Source organism: Erpetoichthys calabaricus, chromosome 1, assembly GCF_900747795.2.
Source record: "Erpetoichthys calabaricus chromosome 1, fErpCal1.3, whole genome shotgun sequence".
In the NCBI taxonomy this organism is placed as follows: domain Eukaryota; kingdom Metazoa; phylum Chordata; class Cladistia; order Polypteriformes; family Polypteridae; genus Erpetoichthys; species Erpetoichthys calabaricus.
The window spans coordinates 334,024,703-334,035,880 of record NC_041394.2 but is presented as its reverse complement, the minus strand read 5'-3'; the positions used below and the strand labels follow the sequence as shown (position 1 = coordinate 334,035,880).

Sequence of the window (11,178 nt, the reverse complement as noted above, 5' to 3'; positions counted from 1 at the left end):
ATCTGGCGTAAAAGGAACACAGCATTTCAGAAAAAGAACATCATACCAACAGTAAAATATGGTGGTGGTAGTGTGATGGTCTGGGGTTGTTTTGCTGCTTCAGGACCTGGAAGGCTTGCTGTCATAGATGGAACCATGAATTCTACTGTCTACCAAAAAATCCTGAAGGAGAATGTCCGGCCATCTGTTCGTCAACTCAAGCTGAAGCAATCTTGGGTTCTGCAACAGGACAATGACCCAAAACACACCAGCAAATCCACCTCTGAATGGCTGAAGAAAAACAAAATGAAGACTTTGGAGTGGCCTAGTCAAAGTACTGACCTGAATCCAATTGAGATGCTATGGCATGACCTTAAAAAGGCGGTTCATGCTAGAAAACCCTCAAATAAAGCTGAATTACAACAATTTTGCAAAGATGAGTGGGCCAAAATTCCTCCAGAGCGCTGTAATAGACTCATTGCAAGTTATCGCAAACGCTTGATTGCAGTTATTGCTGCTAAGTGCGGCCCAACCAGTTATTAGGTTCAGGGGGCAATTACTTTTTCACACAGGGCCATGTAGGTTTGGATTTTTTTTTCTCCCTAAATAATAAAAACCACCATTTACAAACTGCATTTTGTGTTTACTTGTGTTATATTTGACTAATGGTTAAATGTGTTTGATGATCAGAAACATTTTGTGTGACAAACATGCAAAAGAATAAGAAATCAGGAAGGGGGCAAATAGTTTTTCACACCACTGTAACTACAGAATATATTTGGTGCACAGTAGTTATGTGCCAATCCATGATAAAATTCAAACCACATGCTGCTGCATTAGTCTCTGTCCCCAGCTATGTCACTGTACCAGTTCTCTCTCACATGTATTTTCTTTCCACAGTCCTTGCCTTCTGAAAAATATAATCTTCTTTGATGAGAATGAACTCGGGATATTAAAGCCTTGAGTGCCACTCTGGACAGACATTTAGTTCTCTCTACATGGCTCAAGATATCTGTAGGACAAAAAGGAAATGTGGAGCAGCATCCTCATACAGAAGACGGTCTGATGAAGAAGTCGCTGGTCTGTCTGGTGAGAAAATCTACAGTTGTTAAGAAAAGTTTAAAGTACACACTATATAATAAAAGGCACTTAACATTATCTATAATGTAGTGTATATGCTGTATATGTGTAATAATTTGTGAACTCAATTCAAGATTGAATGACTATCATATGATTCATTGCAAATGTGTATCCAGGGAAACAAAGAATCCTTTGCTGTTCATATCAGTAAGAGGTGTGTGCTTTAGCAGGCTGTGCTTAAGTACAAATGAGCGAGAGCAGGTGTAAATGAGACAGTTCAAAGACAAAGAGAAAATACTGAACAAAACTGCTGTGCAAAGCCACCCTATTCGCAAGTCAGACACCGCAGACAATGGAGGAAGGGGTCTCTGTAATATAGTTATTGCTGTTTCATGATTTGTCAAATTAACGTTTTTGAAAGTCACCTGTTGTGATCACTTTCAGTTAACGATCAGAGGGATGGCATCAAACAACATCAGTCGGGAATACAGAAAAGAAAAAAAAAATGAAAGCATGAAGAAGCAGCTTGTGCTGCACTTTCTGGAGCGTTTAGAAATCTAAATGTGTCCAACTTCCAGTAAGCTACCTAACATTACATCAATTGCCACTATACCAAAGCTAGTGTTTTACTGGAGTAACCATGCAGTAACATTAAGTGTAAAGTTGATATTGAGTGTTTGATAAGATATTACCTGATGTTGCAATACCTAGCTAACACCAGGTTCTGGATTATTTATTACCACATATTAAAGGCTGCTAATGTTAGTTGACACATGCATTACTCTGAGTGGTGTTGAGGATTCGTTTGTAAATTTCACCAACACACAGATACTCATGTTTACTAGTTAGTTATTGGCTGAATTGTGTAAAAGCAGCTTTAACATGCAAAAAGACTAATTAGCTCAGATTAACTTTCAGTTGTTGGTTAATTTTATTGGTAGCTAACATCACTGATTTACTTAATGCCTTACTGCAATCTGCTGTCATTGAAAGGACATAATAAAGTTTAGATAAATTCATGTGTGTAGGTAATATATTCACATGTTATTTTTTTATTTCTACATATTCAGCTTCATTTTGACCCTGTATTTGCTGGATTAAGTAAGTTTATTAGATAGACAGATTGATTGAGAAATATACAGATATATTGAGAGGTTGAGAGATAGATAGACGCACACACACTTTGGTCTGAACACATAGTAGAATGACTGAAAAGGAAGAAAAAGTTAAAAACAAAAGAAAATGTTTGACTTAGCTGTCACAGTCACAGTTGGGTACTATGCAGAAGTATTGCTACTGGTATAAAGGACCCACGGTAGCATTTCTTCACATACTTCTTCTGAATAGTTATTATTATTAGTAGCAGTAGTATTTGTATTTATTTTTATTATTAGCAGTAGTAGTAGTAGTACTGTGGTGGTGGTAGTAGTAAATAAACTGCTCAAAAAAATGAAGGGAACACTTAATCATCTCAGTCTAACACCAAGTCAATTAAGCTTCAGGGATATCAGTCTGTCCAGTTAGGAAGCATAAGTAATTGTGATTGTGAATCAACTTCACCTGCTTTGGTGCAAACAAAAGTGACAACAGTTGACCTGGAAGGCAAAAGCAAGACAATCCCCAAAAAGGAAATGATGGCTACAGACAATTGCTCTCTCCTTATTCTTCCTGAGTGGTTCTTATCTAGTTTTGCATTTTGCTCTTGTCCTTGTCACTAATGGTATCATGAGGTGGTACCTGCAGCAGATTCAGCTTCAACATGTAGACCAGCTCCTCCAGGATGGCACACCCATATGTGCCACTGCAAGAAGGTTTGCTGTGTGTCACAGCACAGTCTCAAGACCTTGGAGGATATGCCATCAGACATGCCGTGTCATGAGGAGAGCTGGACAAGGTTGTAGAAAGGCATCAACCCAACAGCAGGACTGGTATCTGCTCCTTTGTGAGAGGAGGAACAGGAGGACAGCCGCTAGAGCCCAGCTGGTTACTGATTTGCATGTTTCTGACCAAAGTGTCTGAAACAGACTCAATGAGGGTGGCATGAGGGCCCAACATCATGTAGTGGAACCTGTGCTCACAGTCCATCTTCATGCAGCTGGATTGGCATTTGCCAGAAAATATTGCAATTGGTAGCTCCGCCATTGGCACCCCATTTTCTTCACAGATGAAATCAGGTTCACAATGAGCACATGTGGCAGACATGAAAGGGTCTGGAGACACTGTGGTGAATGTTATGCAGCCTGCAACATAATCCAGAATGACCGGTTTGGCTGTGAGTCAGTGGTTGTCTAGGGAGGCATATCCTTGGGGGGTCACACAGACCTCTTTTTGCTAATTAACAGTACCATGACTGCTGTTAAGTACCGGGATGAAAGTGGGTCCTGGGTTCCTCCTGGTGAAGGACAATGCCCATCCTCATGTGGCCAGATTGTGTTGGCAGTTCCTGGATGATGAAGGCATTGATACCACTGACTGGCCCGCATGTTCCTCAGATTGGAATCCAGTTGAGAACCTTTGGGATGTTATGTAACGGTGCATCTGACATCACCAAGTAGCACCACAGATTGTCAAGGAGCTCACTGATGTTCTGATCCAGGTCTGGGAGGAGATCCTCCATAACATTATCCGTCGTCTCATCAAAAGCATACCCAGATGTTGTAGGGAGTGCATACAGGCATGTAGGGGAATACACACTACTCAGTCACATTAGGAGTTGCTATGATGAAATTCACACATGTTGGATTAGGCTGTGATTTCAATTTTTGACTTTTCAGTTTGATGTTCAATCAGCCCTCAATGGGTTGGTGATTTTGGTTACTATTGACTGTTGTTACATCATTTTGTTCTCAATGAATTACACATTATTATTCAGTAAAGATTTTCCACTTGATATTTTAATTCATTGAGATCTGATGTGTGATTTAAGTGTTCCCTTATTTTTTTTGATCTACTTGTTTAAGTATTGTATCTTAACATTCCATTGCTCCTTTGATGCCATTTTTATATTGTTGTGTATATGTTTATTTTCAGTATATTTTTGTGATCTCTATATTTTTGAACTGTTGCTTCTTTTTCTCTTTGTCTACTAGGGGGTTTTGCCCCCTGCTTGCTTCGCTTGCCAACACCCTGGGCCTGCGCTACATGATAGCCTCTTTGCATTTCTGCCACTCGTGTATCGGGATGCGAATGTACAATTTAAACAGATTGTTATTTCCATGGGAACTGTTACATATGCATAATAGAACTATTTTACATTACAGTGAGTAATTAACCATATTAAAAAATAGTAAAATGTAACAATTTGAAAGTAAATTATGTTTCAGGTTGCGTTAGAGTTATTCATTGCTTAATATGATTTCGTTCTGTTTGGCTTTGAAATTAACACACAAATACTTTTTAAACTTACACTTTTACTGTAAAACTTCAGTATAAACAATTTTTTTAATTAAATTTTCGTCAATATCACATTGAATTTTGATTCTGTGTTTGGACTTTCATCGTGACAATGCAATGTGTAACTGCCTGTGATCGAATTTAATTTCTGTTAAATAAAATGACTTTTTCGAATGTTTGGCTCTGAGATTTGTTAATTGTCTTTATAAAGCTAATGGGAAACTGTTAACATTTTAATACGAATGGCATATCAAGATCTCCTTTGTTGTCTAATGTTATCCATGGAAGATTTACTACTTTACCTTTCTTGGATACATCCTTCTTTCTACAGTAATTTGTGTGGTGGAAGACCAGACGGTGTTAACGGTTATAGATATTCTTTGGGATATTGTAAGCTGATGTTTTCATGTTCCGCACAATCACCACCAACTGTTTCAGCATAGTCTATTAATACTCATTTAACCAATTTGCCGTGTAACATATTGACATTTTGGGCGTTAATTAATTTGACTTCATTTTTTCTCGGTGCTAGGATTGTCCGTGTACTAATTTTTTCTGTTGATAACCCTTTGTGATCAAATTCTTCAATAAGATTTGGACATAATACGTTCTTTTTTAGTTGAGAACTTAAAGTGAGGAAAACATTCAAATTTATAAGAGCTGAGAGAGCAGGAACTGTGTCTGACAAAAGCATTCACACGAATGAGAGGTGAGAGGGCCGTGTGCGTGGTTGAATATGGTTGAGAGGAGGGTGTGACTTGAAAAAATCTCTTGGAAAAAGTCTTGTCTCATTCCAGGATTTTTTTATATAATAGAGAGGTATTTTTTACTTTTTCCATCTGCTATGTCCATATACAGTATGTTTACTTCATTGGGTTTTGATTACTGAATCTTATTCATTTACATTTATTTGTATATACTGTTCCTTTGTGTCTTTTGTAATTTTGTTCACTATGTTAAACAGTAATCATAAAGTTCTATATTTTTGTTAAATCTCTGTTTTTACTGGTTATTATTCATTAGAGCTTATTGTAAGTATTCATTTTTTTACTTTTTTGACAGTTTACTTTAGTAGCAAAAGCAGTAAATCTGCTTAGAGCAGGCCATCATAAATCTGCTTATAGCAGGCCATCCAAAAAAATGAGTGATCGTACAAGAAGACGAGTGAGGAGGCCACCAAGAGACATATGAGAAATCTGAAGGAGTCACAAACAGTCGCAACTTTATGGGAGAGTATCAAAGAAAAAGCCACTGCTATAAAGAAACATCTTAAATAGAGTTTTCCAGAAGGCACATGGCCAACTCTGATGTCAGCTGGAAGATTCTTTTGTTTGATGAGCCCTAAACTGAGCTTTTTGGTCATCTGACTAAACATGTTTGAACACTGCACATTATCAAAAACACACATCATGGTGGCAGTATCATGTTGGTGGAATGCTTCTTAGCAGCAGGACATGGAAGGCTTGAGAGGATAAAATTAGTACACGGAAATCTGACAGGAAAATCTGATTCAGTCTGCAGAAAAACTTGTGCCTTGAGAGAAGATTTGTTTCCCAGGAAGACAATGACCCCAAGCAGAAAGGCAAAGCTACACAGGAATGACTTCAAACAAACATTGTTAATTTCCTGGATTGGCCAAATCAGTGTTCAGGTCTCAATCCAATCGAAAACTTCTGTTTGAAGTTGCTACAGCAATCGACAGATCTTGAGCAGTTTTACAAAGTAGAATGGGAAAATATTGAGATGGGTCTAAATCCAGCCTGCAATAAGTATGGCATAGATCATGTAATGGCCACCACATCTTGGAACACCCACAACATCCATCACAAAACACCCTCTGAGCCACATAACCCTCCCACAGCCCTAATCTTAACCATAGTATATATAACCTTTGTCACACACGCACAAATAGGGGACAGCCAAAGGGCCCGATGGAGCTTGAAAGATCAGGGATTGGAACAGATTATTAATGCCCTTTTCCCTTCCTCAACAGAAAAACAGGACATTAACGGTCCTACGTTACATAGCACCCACATGTTAAAGTCCATTCCAGCTACAGAAGATGACTCCAATTTCAGTTCCCAATGATTACTTCACTTCCAGTCTCTTCCTGATGATTTCATTTCTGTTTCCCAATTATGATGTCAGGTCCGGCTTCTTCATTCATCATCACATCCGCCAAGATTTAATTTTTTGTTTGTCATTGTATTTCCTGCCATGTACCCATAAAAGCACCACCAAGTGATTTTGTGATTGACAAATGTCTGTTTTATACATACAGTTAGGTCCATAAATATTTGGACAGAGACAACTTTTTTCTAATTTTGGTTCTGTACATTATCACAATGAATTTTAAATGAAACAACTCAGAAGGAGTTGAAGTGCAGACTTTCAGCTTTAATTCAGTGGGGTGAACAAAACGATTACATAAAAATGTGAGGCAACAAATAGGCTAGCTGACCAGTCAGTTTCTGAGATGTTAACAATACTAGTTCTAACCTGTAGTATGTTCAACTGGTGTTCAAAGTATTTTTTTCCTAAGTACATATTTATATCATAATATTATTACACAGTTCTCACAACACTCAGCATTACCAGTCTTTAACTAGCAAGGATTTCTGTCCTGGACTAACCAGGAGTCTTTCTGACCTTTAATAGAAACTTGTTTTACTAAGAAATCCTTTTCACAGAGTAGAGTGAAAAGGATTCACTGAATAGTGTGGCAACTCCTTTGAAGCAGAGCTGACACCCATAATACTACAGAGTTCCATCACTCTCACTAGCTGGAGGTAAGCTGACTTGTGATCTGCAGGTCAAGTGGACACAATGGGCACTAGGTGTCCCTTGTACCCTGGGTTTCCTGTATCCCTCTGGAGTGAGGCTTTTTGAGTCTGATTTCCAGTCCTCCACTGGGAAAAAGGAGAATATGCTGTGAGGCATCAGGAATTCCTCATGCCTTTCCTAACTTATAGGAGACAGGGCAGAAAACTGGAAAAACAAAGACATAAATACAGGGCAGCAGAAATAATAAACATGAAAACACAATAAATAACACTGTAGGCACAATAATATTTAAATGGTAACAAAAAGAATAAAATTAAAAAACACCTGTGACTCCTGTGTCTCTGCACCTCCTTCATTTTATTTCATTTCTATCTTCTCTTTTCCTTCAGGTTTGACACAGGTATTTTCTGAAGTTATAAAATCATTCTCTCATGAAGATCTCCTCAGAATTACTGAGTACTACAAGCCCTACCTGGTCTATGTGATTGAGTACGACATCACTAGTATCCTGCAGAACCTGGTCACCAAGGACATCCTGACTAATGATCAGGCAAAGGTAAGCAAGCCTCCCTGTTAATTTGTAGGAAGACCAGCAAACATGAGGAAGTGAGCAGAGAGACTGGGCTCAGGAGAACTGTCTCCTACTCCTGGATAAAATAGACTGATCCTACATGATAAACTATTTGCATGAGGTTATCACACCAGACTGAATGCTTTGCTCTCCCAGTAATCATCTGTAAACTAGGCCTTTGCTAACTTGTTCATCTTTCAGAGATTCAAACTGAAAGAAGAGTCCAAGGGGCAAGCAGGTGTGGAGTCTTTTATCAGCAATGTGATGAAGATGGACAGAGTGGTGCTGGTCAGCCTGTGGAAGGCGCTGGCTGAAGAAATAGTGAGATTTCCATCCCCCAATCTGACAAAAATTCTTGAGGAGGTGACAAAGGGAGGTGAGTGACTGGAGCTGTATGTCAAAACGAATCTTTGAATGTCTAGAGACACTGGGAAGGAACTCAAATAGATGGAAAAAGAAACACAATATAAAATACAAAATTTTAATCGTACAGCATCATGATGGGTGTACCTGTCTAGATACTGTTGTTGTCACTATCCTTGGGAGGCCAATATTAACTTTCTCTTTCCTATTCTTTTTTAATTCTTTTAAGGGACCCAAATAGAGAATGGGTCATACCTAAATAATTAATAAGTCACACTTTGTCATCATTGATCATTTGCTGCATGTCTCCCCTTCTCCCCCTAAAATCATTCACAGTCACAGGATTACAGACTGTTTAATTCCTTTTTAATTGTCAGGATCTGAGCATAATTATTTTTTGTTTTGTCATCCCTTTCTATCTATTAGCATTTTTAAAAGTTAATGTTTATCCTTATTAACTTCATAATTTCTCTGTTAGTGACACTTGCTGGTGATATTACTGACTGCCCGATTCCGTGGTATTCTTTCTATGATACTATTCAGTGCTGTTTCTCTGTGTGTGTGCTTGGCATGATTCAACACCTGACAACATGACAGTCAAGTATTTTAAGGTCCAGCTCTGTGTCCTGCTTTCTGGTCAGTGCCACCGTCTCCAACCCATATAACATAGCTGGTCTCACTACCATCCTGTAGACCTTCCCTTTCACTCTTGCTGATACCTATAGGTCACAAATTACTCCTGACACTCTTCTCCACCCATTCCACCCTGCCTGCATTCTCTTTTTCACCTCTCTTCCACAATCCCCATTACTCTGTACTGTTTATCCCAAGTATTTAAACTCATCCACCTTCGCCAACTCTACTCCCTGCATCCTCACCATTCCACTGACCATCCTCTCATTTACACACATGTATTCTGTCTTGTTCCTACTGACTTTCATTCCTCTCCTCTTTAGAGCATATTTCCACCTCTCCGGGGTCTCGTCAACCTGCTCCCTACTATCGCTACAGATCACAATGTCATCAGCAAACATCATAGTCCACGGGGAATCCTGTCTAATCTCGTTTGTCAACCTGTCCATCACCATTGCAAATAAGAAAGGGCTCAGAGCCGATCCCTGATGTAATCCCACCTCCACCTTGAATGCATCAGTCACTCCTACCGCAGACCTCACCACAGTCACACTTCCCTCGTACATATCCAGTACAACTCTTACATACTTCTCTGCCACTCCTGACTTCCTCATACAATACCACAGCTCCTCTCGAGGAACCCTGTCATATGCCTTCTCCAGGTCCACAAAGATACAATACAACTCCTTCTGGCCTTCTCTAAACTTCTCCATCAACATCCTGAGAGCAAACAACGCATCTGTGGTGCTTTTTCTTGGCATGAAACCATACTGCTGCTCACTAATCATCACCACACTTCTTAACCGAGCTTCCACTACTCTTTCCCATAACTTCATGCTGTGGCTCATCAATTTTATCTCCCTGTAGTTACTACAGTCCTGCACATCCCTCTTATTCTTAAATATCAGCACCAGTACACTTCTTCTCTACTCCTCAGGCATCCTCTCACTTTCCAAGATTCCATTAAACAATCTGGTTAAAAATTCCACTGCCATCTCTTCTAAACACCTCCATGCTTCCACAGGTATGTCATCTGAACCAACAGCCTTTCCATTTTTCATCCTCTTCATAGCTGTCCTTACTTCCTCCTTTGTAATCTGTTGCACTTCCTGATTCACTATCTCCACATCATCCACTCTTCTCTCTCTCATTCTCTTCATTCATCAACCTCTCAAAGTACTCTTTCCATCTGCTCAAGACATTCTCCTCGCTTCTGAGTACATTTCCATCTTTATCCTTTATCATCCTAACCTGCTGCACATCTTTCCCAGCTCGGTCCCTCTGTCTAGCCCATCGGTACAGGTCCTTTTCTCCCTCCTTAGTGTCCAACCTCTCATAAAGCTCATCACATGCTTTTTCTTTAGCTTTCACCACCTCTGTCTTCACCTTATGTCTTATCTCCTTGTACTCTTCCCTACTTTCTGCATCTCTCTGACTATCCCACTTCTTCTTCGCCATCCTCTTCCTCTATATACTCTCCTGTACTTCCCCATTCCACCACCAGGTTTCCTTTTCCTCCTTCCTCTGTCCAGATGTCCCGCCTATTATTTTTACTCTGACGTATATGCGTTTTCTTTTCCTCTTTTGTGTCTTTTAATTTTTCTGCGTTATCTTCAATTACATTTAAATCATGCCAAAGCGGCCCTAAGTTAACGAGTCGGAAGTAGAAAGAAGTGCGGGGCTACAGCACAAAGCTGAAAGAAAGCAACTCCATTGGCAAAGTGAACCCACCAAGGAGAAAGAAACTTGCTTAGCTGCAGATAGGCAATGGAGGCAAGCATGTCGGCAAAGCAAAACTGCAGAACAAAGAGGAACTCGCTTAGCTGCTAATGCACAAGCGATGCGAACACGTCAGCAAAATGAAACTGCCAAGGAGAAAGAAAGTCACTTAGCCGCTAATGCACAAGCGAGACAAACATGTCAACAACAATGAAATAGCCGAACTGCGCCATTTGCGACCTGAGAGGAATATGCTTTCAGCCTTATTTCAATAGTACTAGAGTGTTTCTACCGTGTTAGCCATTATGGATGTAATGAGAAGTCAAGCAAAATGACACATTTTATTGGCTAACTAAAAAGATTACAATATGCAAGCTTTCAAGGCAACTCAGGCCCCTTCTACAGGGAAGATACATGTATATATATATATATATATATAGTGGCCTAAAACCCAAACCCGACACAGACAGACACAGGACACAAGTTCAGCACACCGTTTTTTATCTTTTCCCATGGGAAAACACAAAACTACAGAAGAATCGGTCAGGAAGGATAAGGAGAGAGCAATTGTCTGTGACCATCATTCCCTTTTTGGGGTTGTCTTGTTGTTGCCTCTCCAGGTCACCTGTTGTCACTTTCATTTGCAACAAAGCAGG

General features: G+C 39.6%; 1 protein-coding gene across 1 annotated transcript in view; it reads left to right on the top strand.

The window, feature by feature from the left end:
* Positions 1–872: 872 nt before the first annotated feature.
* The window catches only part of LOC114665390 (NACHT, LRR and PYD domains-containing protein 3-like), a 44,552-nt gene continuing 34,246 nt past the window's right edge, over positions 873–11,178 (top strand). Inside the window, exons 1-3 of the mRNA XM_028819970.2 lie at positions 873–1,068; positions 7,626–7,792; positions 8,009–8,183. Of these exons, the coding sequence (XP_028675803.2) occupies positions 978–1,068; positions 7,626–7,792; positions 8,009–8,183 (433 nt within the window). The 5' untranslated portion in view covers positions 873–977. The remainder of the gene's footprint in view (positions 1,069–7,625; positions 7,793–8,008; positions 8,184–11,178) is intronic.